The following is a 15,738-nucleotide window of genomic DNA, read 5'->3' as shown; positions in this document are numbered from 1 at the left end:
GGTACCTTGCACTCTGATGGGAGTGCCAAACTGCAAGGACAGCCTCGCAACGTTCTGGAAAATATGCAGCGTGAGAGATGAAGTCTCGCACAGTAGGGAACACACGCAGGGTAATCATTCTATCTCTCAAAAGGGAAGACACGCAGGGCAATTACTTCACTCAAACCAGGTTAAGAGCAGGCTGGGCCTGGGCAGGACTCGTCTCGTTAGGTTAGGAAGATGCTGGCCGTGGGTGACGATTACTTAGTGAGTGGCATCACTATCACAATCATCATCTCCACGACCACCATCACTCACCATCATCACTATCATCATCATCTCCACCACCACCATCATTATCATCATCACTATCATCATCACCACCATCATTATCATCATCATCGCCATTGTCGTCACCACCATCAGAATCGCTATCATCATTATCACCACTACCATAACCACAATCATCATCATAACCACTGTCATCATAATAAGCATCACCATAACCACCGTCATCATCACCATAACCACCATCATCACCATAACCACCGTCATCATCACCATAACCACCATCATCATCATAACCACCGTCATCATTACCATAACCACCGTTGTCACCCGAGAGTGATCGCTGGCCGTGCGTGTGACTGTGCTGACAGGCGAGTACACGCTGTCATTCGCGGCCTGCACAGGGAACGAGATGATCGTCAAGCTGCTCATGGACCACGGAGCCTCCCTCATCACGCAGGACTCCCTCGGTCAGCGCCCCTCCCTTGGCGCTCCACCCCGTCGCTATTGGCACCACCGTAGCGCCCCACTGTTAGTGCCGCTTAGCGGGCAGCAGACGGCAGCAAACTGCAAAATCAAATTGTCGCGGCGTGGTTCTTTTCCTGTGCCTGCGTCTAAGCTTTCCGCATGCACCGACACGCGCTGACCGCTGGCTGTTGCTGGGTTCATGGTCAGATAATCTCAAGTACAGTCCGTTCTCCTATAACACTGCGTGTTTTGATCACGCGAATTGGATATAACGCGATTTAGTGAACAGAACTACGTCGCGCGAGTAAGAATAAGCGGTTTTACAGCTGCCTCGGCGTAGCATCACGTAAGGCATTGGGATGCTGCTGGATGCTTCTAGATACTACCCACGCGGCTTTAGTCTTCGTTCAGCCTGTGTACGCATCTATCGTGTTATCGTTGACTGTGCTTAACCCTATATTATATGATTTATAAAACTAAATTTTTCGATAACGCGGTGTTCTTCAGGAACGCAACTACCACTGTGCTATAGGAGAACAACAGACTGTGTGCGTGGGCTAGGGCAGGACACGTCGCTCGCTGGAAGCGAATGATGGCCCCTGGTCCAGACTCATGACAAAGAGGAGGGAACACATCTGAGAGGACGTCCACCGTGGAGATGGAGAAATTAAACGAGCTGGGATAGATGGCGAAACAAGAAGAAATGTCAACGTCTTGTGGAGGACTTCATCCAGCAGTGGGCACATCACAGCCGATGATGACGATGATGATGCTGAGCCTCATGCATTAACTAGGATAGTGCGGTGAAATTGGTGAGAGAGGGAAAGGTTAGAAAGCAAACAGAAGGCATTGACAATGACCGAGAAATGTAGTGGATCATCATTGCTTTTGCAGTTGTTGTTTGGCGTCTTTCCTCGGCTGTTTCCACACGCAAGCAATTATCGTCCTGAATCTATTTTGAAGTTTCTGGAAACTTAATTTTTCAAATACCGTCCCATCGTCTCCACCATTGGCCCGATATCTGTCTGTGACCTTGCAGCCATTCACTGGTAAGACCACCTCTTCTGTAGTTAACTCAGCTCACCTGGTATCGTCTATGAAAGACATTTCACTGTCCCCAGGTGATTTGCTCGTTAGTTTCCATGTAGTTTCTTTGTTCACCAAAGTTCCTGTGCACGATACCATTGCGATCATTGAAGAATTGGTCCAACAAGGATTGCATGCTGATGTACCGGCCCTGATGAGACACCGCCTCACCAATACATACTTCACTTGGAATAAAACATTCTACAAACAAACTGAAGGCACCCTAATGGCTTCTCCCTTATCTCCACTTGTAGCCAATATTTTCATTGACAAATTTGAGACGGATACCATCCAGGCATCCACTCTACGCCCGTCCTTGTGGAAGAGGTACGTGGATGATACATTTGTCATCTGGCCACATGGCCGACCGGCTCTGAACCAATTTTTCAATCACATCAATTCCATATGTAATGTAGTAACTCGGCGGGAGACGACTTCACAGGTAACACACTCTTTATTTTATCAAACTCGTTCACAGGTGACTAACACCTACTTTGTATCTTGGGTGACAAACACCCACTTAGTATCTCGGGTGACAAACACCCACTTAGTATCTCGGGTGACAAACACCCACTTAGCTACTTGGCGACTAACGCCCACTGAGCTACTCGGATGACCAACATCCACTTAGTATCTCGGGTGACAACCACCCACTTAGCTACTCGGCGACTAACGCCACTGAGCTACTCGGATGACCAACATCCACTTAGCTACTCGGCGACTAACGCCACTGAGCTACTCGGGACACTCCCTGCCCGGGGTATCCGTCTCGACTGTGGGTCCCCAGCCCGACCCACGGGGGCGTCGGACCCCGGGTCCCACAGCCTCGCCTCCGAGCCACACAGGGCCCCGGTCCCCACCAGGACGGCGGGACTAGGGGTCTCGGGGCACTAGGTCTTCAGCTCCGTCTTCGGGTCTTCAACTGGGTAACTCTCCCCGAGTGCTCTCGCGCGTCCCCCTTTATACCCCACCTGCGGACGTCGCTGCGAGCACCCACTTATTCGACCAATCGCCGGGCGCTGGCTACGATCCTCTTTTCCCACATCTCATCGTGCCTCACCACCCACGCCGCGCCGCCCCGTCATCTGTCACTCCTGGCGCGCGCGTCCACACCACGCCCACAACGCGTGCCCAACCCCGCACCCCGCGCCGCCCCGTGATCCATCACTGTCACAGTCGGCGCACGTCAATACCACCACTACACATACACCCAGCCATCAAATTCACCATGGAGGTAGAAAAGGATGGCATGCTACCTTTCTTGGATGCCCTAATCAAAAAGAGACCTGATGGCTCATTGAGCCATTCTGTCTACAGGAAAGTAACCCATACGGACACCTACCTAAAACCTGATTCCCACCACCACCCATCCCAGAAGAATTCCCTCATGAAAACTCTACACCATAGACCTCAATGTATCTCTGACCATGAACACCTAACCAGTGAACTCATCCACGTACACCAAGCACTCAAGGCGAATGGATATGTAGTGGTGGTATTGACGTGCGCCGACTGTGACAGTGATGGATCACGGGGCGGCGCGGGGTGCGGGGTTGGGCACGCGTTGTGGGCGTGGTGTGGACGCGCGCGCCGGGAGTGACAGATGACGAGGCGGCGCGGAGTGAGTGGTGAGGCACGATGAGATGTGGGAAAAGAGGATCGTAGCCAGCACCCGGCGATTGGTCGAATAAGTGGGTGCTCGCAGCGACGTCCGCAGGTGGGGTATAAAGGGGGACGCGCGAGAGCACTCGGGGAGAGTTACCCAGTTGAAGACCCGAAGACGGAGCTGAAGACCTAGTGAAGCCGAGTAGCTCAGTGGCGTTAGTCGCCGAGTAGCTAAGTGGATGTTGGTCATCCGAGTAGCTCAGTGGCGTTAGTCGCCGAGTAGCTAAGTGGATGTTGGTCATCCGAGTAGCTCAGTGGGCGTTAGTCGCCAAGTAGCTAAGTGGGTGTTTGTCACCCGAGTACTAAGTGGATGTTGGTCATCCGAGTAGCTCAGTGGCGTTAGTCGCCAAGTAGCTAAGAGGATGTTGGTCATCCGAGTAGCTCAGTGGGCGTTAGTCGCCAAGTAGCTAAGTGGGTGTTTGTCACCCGAGTACTAAGTGGATGTTGGTCATCCGAGTAACTCAGTGGGCGTTAGTCGCCAAGTAGCTAAGTGGGTATTTGTCACCCGAGTACTAAGTGGATGTTGGTCATCCGAGTAGCTCAGTGGGCGTTAGTCGCCAAGTAGCTAAGTGGGTGTTTGTCACCCGAGATACAAAGTAGGTGTTAGTCACCTGTAACCAAGTTTGAGAAAATAAAGAGTGTGTTACCCGTGAAGTCGTCTCCCGTGGAGTTACTACATTACAACTGGCGTCAGAAGTAAACCTGTCTTCAAGAAGTATGGACACAAGGAAGACTACCCGTACCCACGAGCGAGGTCGGGATGACGACGGCGTACCGGGGACACCAACCTCGGGAGGAGAGGACGAGGAGTGGCCGCCGATGCAGCACCTCGCGGTGATGGCCGACGCTCTGCTTGCCTCCGACACCAGCCTCCAAGACGCACACTCCCGGTTGGCGGAGTTGCTGCTCGCCGCCGCTGCAATCTTGGCCGAGATCTCCGTTCCAGCGGGCGGGAAAACGGCTGCGGGGTTGGAGGAAGGAGCGAGGCTGGCGGGATCCCGCCAAACGGCGCTTCGCGCCGAAAGCCTGGAAGTTCCCGCCGTTTTTGAGGGGCCGCCATTGATTGGCGGGAAAGACGGACGCCACGTGGCCGGACACCTCCGCGCAGCGCAGCCCACGTCATCAGCGCGCGCCGGAGCCCTCCATTTTGCGCCTGACAACCGAGCCGACATTTTACACAACTCCAGCGGAGCGCGGGAAAATCTCTCCGACGTCGACGACGATCGGGTCCTCCAGCAAAGATTGCCCGCGCTGTCGGCGTTCAAGGCGGATGGGGGCGACTGGGGAGCCTTCCAACGAAGGTTCCTCGCTCATCAGGAGATGTCGGGGTGGTCCGACACCACTGCCCTGCGTGCGTTGCCAGCGATGCTTGACGACGACGCGCTTGCAGCCTTCACATCTGCTGCAAGGTCGTCCCGCTCTACGCTCCAGGCCGCACTACACCTGATGGCGAAGGTGTTCGGGCCGCCCTCCACGTGCCGCCACCAGTTCTACGATCGGCGGAAGGTGGCTGGGGAAACGACGCTAGCCTACCGCACGGCACTGCTCGCCTTGGCGGACGCGGCTTTTCCCCGCATGGATAAGGAGGGGAAGGACGCCATGGTGACGGAGCAGCTGCTGGTGTTGGCCCACGAGTTGGGGGTCCCCATCAACGTGGCAGACGAGATGGAGATCTGCTCCCTGGCGATCGCCACGAGCATTCACGCGTACGAGGTCCTCAAACGCAAGCCGGGGGTCGTCTGCAAATGGCCGGGGAATGTGGCACTGGCCGCCACGATCGCCGAACCTCAGCCAGCTGCGGTGCAGGAGCGGGGCTTCGCTGCATCGTGTCCGGGGGAGTGGAGAACGGGAGGTCGTTCGCCCACACGTTCGCCCCGCAAGCTGGAGCAACCGAAACCTACGACTTCCGTCGTCTGCTACAACTGCGGCCTTCGGGGTCACGTCGCAGCCGGGTGCCGGGCCCCGCGTCCGCGCGCCGCAGGACCACGTCGGGACGACGACCAGGGCCACAAGTCATCCCAACAAAACCCGGCAAGTCGCGGCACCTCACACGTTCGGTCCACAAACACGGCACATTCGGGTCGCCGCTTCGCGGTGGGGGGTTCGCGGCTGGGTGCCGGGGGTTCAATTCGGCGAGGGGGGTCCGTACGCGGCCCGCAAGCAGTCAAGTGGTCCGAATTGGCCCACAGGATCGTGGCTGCGTCAGCCGGGTCGTCCGTGGTAACGGGCTTCATTGACGGGGTTGAGGTCCGGGTGCTTGTTGACACGGGTGCGTCGGCCACCATCATCTCGGACCTTATTTATAACATTCTTCCCGTCCAAAGTAGACCCCTTCTGCCGGTAGACGTGCCATTTTATGCGGCGAATGGGGGATCCCTGGGGATCATCGGCCAGATTCGGGCGACTATTTGCATTGGGGACATTAAATTAGCGGGCCCTATTTTTGTATCATCATCGCTGGCCGTTCCCTGTTTGCTAGGTACGGACTTTTTGTCAAAAATGCCCATCAAAATTCTTATTGATCAGGCCTGCATAGAGCTTCCGTCAGGTCGGCGGGTTGCCTTCTTGTCGGGCCCTATCAAAGTGCGCACGGTTTGTGCGACGGTGCAGGCGCTGGCGACTCACACTGTACGGGTACCCCCGGGATCGCAAATGTTAGTACCCCTTCGGTTCAGGAAGCCACTCGAGGTGGGTGCGGAGGCACAGGGGGTGCTGTTGGGGCCGTCAAACAGAGCCAGTAAGGGCCTCGACTTAGCGGTTGCTCAAACCGTGGTGAGAGGGGACAGTGAGCCGTTCGTAATGGTCCTGAATACGGGGTCGCGGCCGGCCGTAATTGCGCAGGGAACTGTGCTGGCTCACGCCGCGCCGCTGCCCGTTGAGGAACGGCTCGTGGCTCAAGCAGATTTTACTGTCGAGTCGCATCCTCAAAGTGATGAGGGGACTGAGTGGTTGGACTCGCTGTGTGCGGGTTCTGATAACTTGTCCGGGGTGCAATTGGGAGCATTGAGGGGTTTGCTCATCGAGTTTGCTGACGTGTTCAGCAAACATAAGTACGATATCGGCTGCACTGACCTGTTGCGCCACCACATAGCTACAGGGGACGCGGCCCCTATTCGTCAGAATCCCTTCCGGCTCAGCCCGGCCGAGAAGGAACATGTGCAATCGGCGGTTAATGATATGTTGGCGGCCGATATCATTTCGCCCTCTTCTAGTCCGTGGGGTGCTCCTATTGTCCTAGTAAAGAAACAGGACGGGTCCTTGCGGTTTTGTGTCGATTTCCGCCGCTTAAACAAAATCTCGATGGCGGATGCGTATCCGCTCCCCAGGATGGATGAGTCGCTGGATGCCTTGGCGGGAGCGCAGTTTTTTTCCACACTCGATCTGCTTTCTGGATTTTGGCAATTGCCACTCGATAACGAGTCTAAACCTAAAACTGCTTTCCGGACACCTGGGGGCCTTTTTGAATTCAACCGTTTGCCCATGGGCTTACATTCCGCTCCCGCCACGTTCCAGAGACTCATGGAATTGGTTTTGTCGGTCCTCCAATGGGATACCTGTTTGATTTATCTTGACGATATTATCGTCTTTAGTCGGACTTTCGAGGAGCACCTCCAGCGACTGAGAGCGGTGTTCCTCAGGATGCGTTCCGCTAAGCTAAAATTTAAACCGGCTAAATGTTTTCTGCTTCGGGAATCGGTCAGGTATTTGGGCCATATCGTGAGTCGTTCAGGGATCTCGACGGACCCTGCTAAGACGCATTGCGTCAGCTCATGGCCAACGCCAACCTCGGTCACGGAGGTTCGTAGTTTCATTGGTTTTGCCTCCTATTACCGTCGTTTTGTCAAGCAATTTGCCACCATAGCCAAGCCCCTGCACGCTTTGACGGCTAAGGGTGTGAGGTTTCACTGGGGGGCAGAGGAGGAGGATGCGTTCTGCTCCCTCCGTGACGCTTTGGTGCAGGCTCCCCCCTTGTGTTACCCCGATTTCACACAACCGTTTTTGCTTGACACGGATGCCAGCAATACGGGTATCGGGGGGGTGCTCTCACAGTTGGTCGGGGGGGTTGAACGGGTGGTCGCCTACGGTAGTAGGGTTCTTTCCCCCGCTGAACAACGCTATTGCGTAACTCGTCGTGAATTGTTAGCCATTGTGTTTTTTACACAGCAATTCAGGCCGTATCTTTACGGCCGTCATTTTACGGTCCGGACGGACCATGCGGCTCTACAATACGCTATGCGCGTGGCGCAGCCATCGGGCCAATTGTCCCGATGGTTGGAGGTCCTTCAAGACTACCAATTCACGACGATTTACCGCAAGGGGTTGCGGCACTCAAACGCGGACGCCTTGTCGCGGTTGCCGCCGTGCACGGACTGCACATGTTTGTTGGGATCAGCGCGGTGCAAACCCCCGGTCGCCGGCACCCCGGGAGTTGCGCTCGCCGCCACTGACACCCCGGGAGAGGACGCCCCCACGGGGAGGGATTCGCTGTTGTCGTTGCCCCTCATTGAGTGGGGCCGCCTCCAGATGTCCGACAGCTCCCTACTTACGCTGCGTCGGAAAGTTGGCGCTCCCGAAGAAGGGGAGGCGCGGGTCGGTTCCTGGGTGTGCAGACAGGGCCTTTTGATGAGGTGGGACAACATGTCCCGGCGTCACGTGCTCGTTGTGCCTGTTGCTATGCGGGGTAGGGTTGTTCTGGCAGCTCATGAACGGCTCATGCATCTGGGTTTTCACAAAACGCTCGCCCTAATCCAGCGAGACTATTATTGGCCGGGGATGGGTAACGACGTGGCGAATATTCTTAAGGGATGCGTAGGGTGCGCAAAAAGGAAACCGCCACCATTGGCAGCTAATCCACCGCTGCAATCCATTCAGGTTTCGCGTATAAACGAATTGGTAGCGTTGGACATCTTGGGGCCCTTTCCGGTTACACCAAGGGGAAATAGGTTCCTGCTGGTTGGCGTGGAATACTTCACCCGATGGCCTATGGCATGGCCGCTCGCCAACCAGTCGGCTGCGGCGGTGGCGGACGCCTTTGTCCAGGGTTATGTGTTGGACAAGGGCGCCCCCGAACGCTTGCTGACGGATCAAGGGAAGAATTTTTCGAGCGTTTTGTTGCGCGAGGTGTGCGACCTGTTGGGTACAAAGAAAGTGCGTACTTCCCCCTACCACCCGCAGACTGACGGGATGGTTGAGCGTCTGAACAGGACGATTACGTCTATGTTGTGCCAACAGGTCTGCGACGATCAGGTTGATTGGGACTTACAGGTGCCGGGGGTACTCGCGGCCTATCGAATGGCCCCTCATGCGGCGACGGGGTTTTCCCCATTTTTTCTTATGTATGGGCGGGAGGCCGATCCGGCCATGGACGTCCAACTGGGGATTTCCCAGCCACGTGCAAAATCTAAATTGGCAGACCACATCAAATTTAATATCGCCAAATTGACTGAAGCGCGAGAGGCGGCAAGGTTGAATTCGCGGTCGCGGCAAATTGCAAACGAGAAATTGCATGAGCGGAGGGTGCATACGCATGATTGGAAACCAGGCGATAAGGCCTGGCTGCATTGTCCACATGCACCGTTGGCTACGTCCCCCAAGTTGTTGAGACCTTGGAGGGGACCGGTGGAAATTGTGCGGGTTGCACGACCCCAGAGTATACAGATTAAATGGGGGAAACGCCGTTGGTATGTGCACCCCTCCCGACTGAAGCCCTATGCGGCACCGTGTGACCCCGTTCTGTGCCGTGACGACCGGGCGTGTGATGTGACCGTCGACTCGGGGAGGGAGGTGTCGCAGGCTGCTCCTCACGTGTCTCCACCTGACCCACCCCCAGGTGCCTCGGGCTTGACGGCCGCTGACCGTCGAGAGCCTGAACCCCGGGGCACGCACGAGTCCTCGATGCCTGGCCGATGTCTTCCTGAACCGCCGGCACCACCGGACGTTCAACCGCGTCTGGTGCCGTACGACGGACCGGCAAGGCGGACTCGGGCTAGGTCTCAACAATTTTCATGAGGACGGGTTTTTTTTTGTGCTCTACACCGAGCTCGCCCGGTGTTCCCCTCTGCCGGGATAATGTCCCGTTGTAGGGACGCTCGGAAGAAAAGGGGACACTGCACGAGTCGAAAGAAAAAAAAAAAATTTCCATTTATTTTTTTTTGTATACACATTGCTATTGTCACTCGCCGGTTTGTATATATTGTTCTGTTGTCGCGGTGGCATTGCTTGAGGGTTGCGGATGGTGGTGTTCGCGTCGTGTTGTGTTGTTAGCTTAGTTGTTGTTCTTGTTGTTGTGTTGTGTTACGGGGCACACAGGGAGGGTTTGTAATTTTTGTAGCAGCCGGGGCGGCTGCGAGCTATGTGGTAGGGGGTGATGTAGTGGTGGTATTGACGTGCGCCGACTGTGACAGTGATGGATCACGGGGCGGCGCGGGGTGCGGGGTTGGGCACGCGTTGTGGGCGTGGTGTGGACGCGCGCGCCGGGAGTGACAGATGACGAGGCGGCGCGGAGTGAGTGGTGAGGCACGATGAGATGTGGGAAAAGAGGATCGTAGCCAGCACCCGGCGATTGGTCGAATAAGTGGGTGCTCGCAGCGACGTCCGCAGGTGGGGTATAAAGGGGGACGCGCGAGAGCACTCGGGGAGAGTTACCCAGTTGAAGACCCGAAGACGGAGCTGAAGACCTAGTGAAGCCGAGTAGCTCAGTGGCGTTAGTCGCCGAGTAGCTAAGTGGATGTTGGTCATCCGAGTAGCTCAGTGGCGTTAGTCGCCGAGTAGCTAAGTGGATGTTGGTCATCCGAGTAGCTCAGTGGGCGTTAGTCGCCAAGTAGCTAAGTGGGTGTTTGTCACCCGAGTACTAAGTGGATGTTGGTCATCCGAGTAGCTCAGTGGCGTTAGTCGCCAAGTAGCTAAGAGGATGTTGGTCATCCGAGTAGCTCAGTGGGCGTTAGTCGCCAAGTAGCTAAGTGGGTGTTTGTCACCCGAGTACTAAGTGGATGTTGGTCATCCGAGTAACTCAGTGGGCGTTAGTCGCCAAGTAGCTAAGTGGGTGTTTGTCACCCGAGTACTAAGTGGATGTTGGTCATCCGAGTAGCTCAGTGGGCGTTAGTCGCCAAGTAGCTAAGTGGGTGTTTGTCACCCGAGATACAAAGTAGGTGTTAGTCACCTGTAACCAAGTTTGAGAAAATAAAGAGTGTGTTACCCGTGAAGTCGTCTCCCGTGGAGTTACTACATTACAGATACTCTGACTACACAATCCACAAAGCCATCACCCCAACCGTGAGAAAGGAGACATCTGAGGATCCAATCAAAACCATCACATTGCCATACATAGCATAGGTAACCAAAAACATTTCCTAAATCATGAACAAACACAAGATCCAAGTCCGATTTAACACAGTGCATAAAATGTGTGATCTGATCCCATCTGTAAAGGACAAGATTCCTGACATGCAATATCCCGGCATCTACAAACTAAGCTGTATCTGCGGCAGTAGTTGCATTGGGGAAACTAAGCAACATGTCTCGGTCTGTGTTCGTGAGCATAAGGCAGGTTTGAAACACGGTAGGACCAATACTTCTGCCGTGGCGGATCATTATTTTAATACAGCTGGCTCACACGAATGTGATTTCTCTAAGACGATGGTACTTTTCAAGCCTACTGGCTATCAACAAAGATTCGTTCATGAAGCCATCCCTATTTACAGACACAATTTCAACCGAGATGATGGTTATACAAGATGTCATCAACCACTTTGGGTCATTACTTGATTTGTGTTTTCTTGTCAACCTCCACCGTCATCTGTGTGGGTGTGTGGAGCGAGGTGCAATGCTTTTATTGGTGTAGACCTACTGCTGGTGTCTGGGCTTTCTCCTACATTAACATTAGCTGCCCTGCCCATCTCTAAACCTTTATAAACAGCTTGCCTTCAGAGGCGAACCTCCCTGTTCCTGATGACGATCACTTGTGTTGCGATCGAAACGTCGTGATATTTTTTTTATCACTTTTGTTTCTATGTATGTGACTTTACCGAAAGAACCATATAATATGGAAATGTATAGTAGCAGCCAAATAATCGAAACGTGTGTTTCTAAATGTGGAGGGAAAATCCGGAGGACCCGGAGAAACATCTATGTGGCCACAGGGAGAGAGACATGCAAACTCCAAAAATACAGGCATCAGGGTCGGGATCGAACCCATGACCTCCTGTATACCAGGCGAGGTAGTTAACATCTGGCCCCCTTGGCAGCCCAAAAAACATTGCCTATTGCGGGATTTTACATCACGGATTTGACTATGCAGTACGTGCCAAATGTATTGAGGCATAGTTCACCAATCGTGTCCCCTGTGGTTCGACCACTCGCGGGATTCCTGTACGCATCGTAGAGAAGCACTTTACTCTAACTGTACTGCTCACAATGATGCTGCTATGGAAGAACATGCACGCCGTCCTGTCTCCATCCTGTCTCCATCTCGACTCCATCTCGTCTCTAACCTGTCTCCATCTCGATCCATCCTGTCTCCGTCATTTATCCATTCTGTCTCCCACACAGCCTATCGTTGATCACAGGTCACGTGTTAAATTTCGATTTAAAGCTTTCGTGACTGCAGGGATTCATCTTTGGTTCTTAGCCTGGTGGTGTTTCATTCAGACGCTGTCTTTCCGACAGACCTGTTCTTCACCTGAGGACGGCTGCTTGCGTTGTGGCCGAAACGTCGTGAGAATTATTTTATGATGTTTTATTTTTATTATTTTATTATTTCCCTTCTACGTGACTTTACCGAAAGAACCAAGAAGAGGTCACGTTTTGCCAGCGTTCAGTGAGGCATTGACTGTACAAGTTATATTTAACACCGTAGAAATATTTTACATCAAACATACTTCCTGTTTCATGTTTTGGGTTGATGTAGAGTGGTGTCGTATTACGAACCATGAACCAAACCCGACGCTTCCGATTCCAGTTTTCGGATTGCACATTTTCCGATTGTGCCAATTTTTAAGAACTTTTAAGAACTTAATCCCCACGATGCGCAACGTTTTGGGGTATAAGTTTACCGACTTTTCTTTGCTCCAATTTCTATTTTGTCGTTGCTCTGATTGTTAGTTTGATCCTTGCTGCAATTTCTTATTTGGTTATTTTTGCGCTGATTTCTATTTGCTTCATTACTGCACTTGTTTTTCGAACAATATTTCTTTTGTAATTGTGGTGACCCAAGTCAGTTTTAATAGATAAGACGAGTATCCTGGTTCATGAGGGCTCCACGGTGGCGAGATGTTAACTACATCGCCTCGTATGCAGGAGGTCATGAGTTCAATCTCGACTCTGACACCAGAATATTTGAAGTTTGCGCGTCTCTTGCTCTCCCCGTGGTAGCGTGTATTTTTCTCCGGGTCCTTCGTTTTTTTCCCTCCACATATTGAATCAACATCACGCGTTTCGAGTATTTGGCTGCTGCTATAAATTTCCACGCGATAAGCCACTTCGTTGAGCTATCATTTGTGATGGCCAGGTCGCTTCTGAAAACGAAATATGTAGCCCAGTGGGCCTTCTTACCAGGTAAAACACAAATAGTTCAGCTGGTTAATGATGTGCTCACCTGGTCACACAAAACAAGACTTGAAGCTTGTTGTCGCACACGCCACCCTCGCCCACCGCCCCTATGATGCTGGCACCCTGTTTCCCGCATGCAGGCAACACGGTGCTGCACGTGCTGGTGCTGCACCCCGACCGGGTGCTCGCCGTGCACATGTACGACTTCCTCATCTCGCTGGTGCACGAGGGCCAGCGGCGCTCGCTCGAGGCCATCCAGAACGCCCAAGGGTTCTCTCCGCTCAAGCTCGCGGCCGCCGAGGGGAATCTGGCTGTGAGTTTTTCGTTTTATTTCAAATTTTGTGTATTTTTTGTTGCCGTGATTTTCTTACCTTTACAAAGCTTTGCACTCCTGTTTGTGTGTTTTGCATTGGAAGCTGCTGTAACGTTCTGAGGCCCGTGAGTCCAAATTCTGCCTGCTGCTAACATCAGTGGCGAATTATTATGCTGCCTGTTTGAGTTCCATGATGGAGAGTAAACGTTTTCTTAAGTAAATACCTTCAGCGCATGAGCAGTGAGGTTTGACGTTTGTGATAAAAAATAGCTTCCCAGCTAATCGGATTCCTCCAGTATGAATAAATATTATGATGATGTTGTCTTGATATTGCTCTCAGATTGCCTATGTGCTGGAAGAACTTGAAATTAATTACTGAAAAGTATGACTTCATACAAAAGTATGACTTCATACTTTTATATGACTTCATACTTTTCATTAACACCTTAAATTACCAAAAAAACTATTATGTATATTAAACTTATCAGAACCACATATTTAAAGTGTTTGTCAACTACATTTTTTGCAAGAATTTTTAATATAAAGGCATTACAAGTTTAACATCTACTTTAAGAAATATTGGAGCAATGCGGAGGGGAGCAGTGGCACTGCACTACGAATCCAGGTAACCCAGGTTCTATAAAGACGGGAAAAACAGCTTTATAGCTCATCGGATTCCTCCAGAACAAATATATATATTCTGATTCTGATTTTTTTAAGCGGGACTTTCTGTTTTTTTTTACAACTTTCCTGAGTGCTACCAGCCCAAAGGCCCAAATCGTCATGAGGGGCCGGCAACACGCGGCACTAGTCAATGTTGCGCGAGGTGCGACGTCAACGCCTTTCTTGCTCGCGACGTTGGCCGCCGGGCATGCGGGTCAGATCGAATCGAGGGGGTGGCTGCTCATCCACCGTTTGTTGTCTTCCAAAAAAATGCTTTTACATATCCCCCCGCTGGTTACGTGCGGGGTGGGGTGGTGGTCGCACATTTGTCCGCGCACAGGCCGCGGCCCGCGGTCTCGTGGTGCCAGCTGTGGCCGCTGCAGCTCCTGTGCTCGGATTGAGCCTCGACGATGCCTCCCCACCCCTTCCCCCAATGGCGCTGAGAGGAGACGGTTTCTGCGTTTCCCTCAGATGTTCAACCACCTCATGCAGAAGAGGAAAAACATCTACTGGAACTGCGGCCCCGTCAGATCAGCCATTTACGACCTCACGGACATCGACACGTGGGGAGACAAAAACTCGATCTTGGAAATTATCACCTCCAGCAAAAACAAAGAGGTGAGTGCCCAGTTTAGACACGGCGCTAAATCACCGTCAGACTGTTATTATTTTACCTCCACAGACGCCTGGGGCACAGGCATCTGTGCGTAGCATTTTTCATAGAACGTCCTTACAAACTTGGGATCTGTTTTCAAAAATATTGGAACCATGCGGAGGGGAGCAGTGGCACTGCTCTACGAACCCAGGAAATCCGATGAGCTTTTTCAGAGCTTACCCACCACTCCAGTGGGTGGTGGGGCACAGGCGAGGAATTACCCCCCAGTGAGGAGTTCGCATCTGGCTCCCGATTCCAAATAACCCACGTGGCGGAGCCTATACAGACTGAAGAGAGTGAGTCTCTGCAGATGCTGCAACTCTCTCATGAAATCCTGGGGGGGGGGGGGGGCTCCTACACAACAAGCGACCAAGTGTGATTGTCAGAAAAAGAAAAACCGTGGATCATCTCCTGAGATGCCCTGCAGCATCCACAATGCACTACCTCCAGATTTGGCCATGCCAACGCCACACAAGTGGTGGTGGCCTGTGCAGAATATTGGGAAAGTGCCATGTAGAGGTTGGGCCGGAGACACCACGACGACACCCCAGTCGGTCATCACACACAGTCTGACCGCCTGCTAGCCGGGATGGAAGCTGTCCACTGGCACCACCGCACCACGACACATAGCAGATGAAGCCATTGCAGTCGTGATCAGGATGAAGGGACTGCAATGCATATATTATCAGAGTATGTTTTTTGTTTGCATTCTGACCACAAGTATTGTGGTTAATGCGGACATGATTCCTTGTAAAAGGTTTCAGTTTGGTGTTTTAACATCTTAACACCTATTTTGTTGCCAGAAAAAAGGGGAAAACCGATGATCATATTTTGGTGCTGGCAAATGAGGTCCCATGATGTAGTTAATATAAGTTTATGACGGACATTTTCCTCAAGGGCAGATTGGCAACATGTACTATACAATAGGGCATTGTTGTATATATTGGGTCTTGAAAATTTATCAAAATAAGACAAATTAAATGAAAATAAAAAAATGTGTAATTATCCTAAATTATGCTACTTATGTAATTATGCAAATTATCATATGCTACTTAGGAAAGTGTAATTGTATGAA

The 15,738-nt window shown here is 52.4% G+C and overlaps 1 protein-coding gene across 2 annotated transcripts in view; it reads left to right on the top strand.

The window, feature by feature from the left end:
• LOC144942678 (transient receptor potential cation channel subfamily V member 5-like) overlaps positions 1-15,738 on the top strand; it is a 75,808-nt gene that overhangs the window by 39,545 nt on the left and 20,525 nt on the right. For both annotated transcript variants that reach the window (XM_078869484.1, XM_078869483.1), the window contains exons 5-7: positions 639-737; positions 13,173-13,345; positions 14,480-14,626. In XM_078869484.1, coding sequence (XP_078725610.1) covers positions 639-737; positions 13,173-13,345; positions 14,480-14,626 — 419 coding nt within the window. The remainder of the gene's footprint in view (positions 1-638; positions 738-13,172; positions 13,346-14,479; positions 14,627-15,738) is intronic.

The sequence above is a fragment of the Lampetra fluviatilis genome, chromosome 28, assembly GCF_964198595.1.
Source record: "Lampetra fluviatilis chromosome 28, kcLamFluv1.1, whole genome shotgun sequence".
Lineage (NCBI taxonomy): Eukaryota > Metazoa > Chordata > Hyperoartia > Petromyzontiformes > Petromyzontidae > Lampetra > Lampetra fluviatilis.
This window is presented reverse-complemented; position numbering and strand designations above follow the sequence as displayed.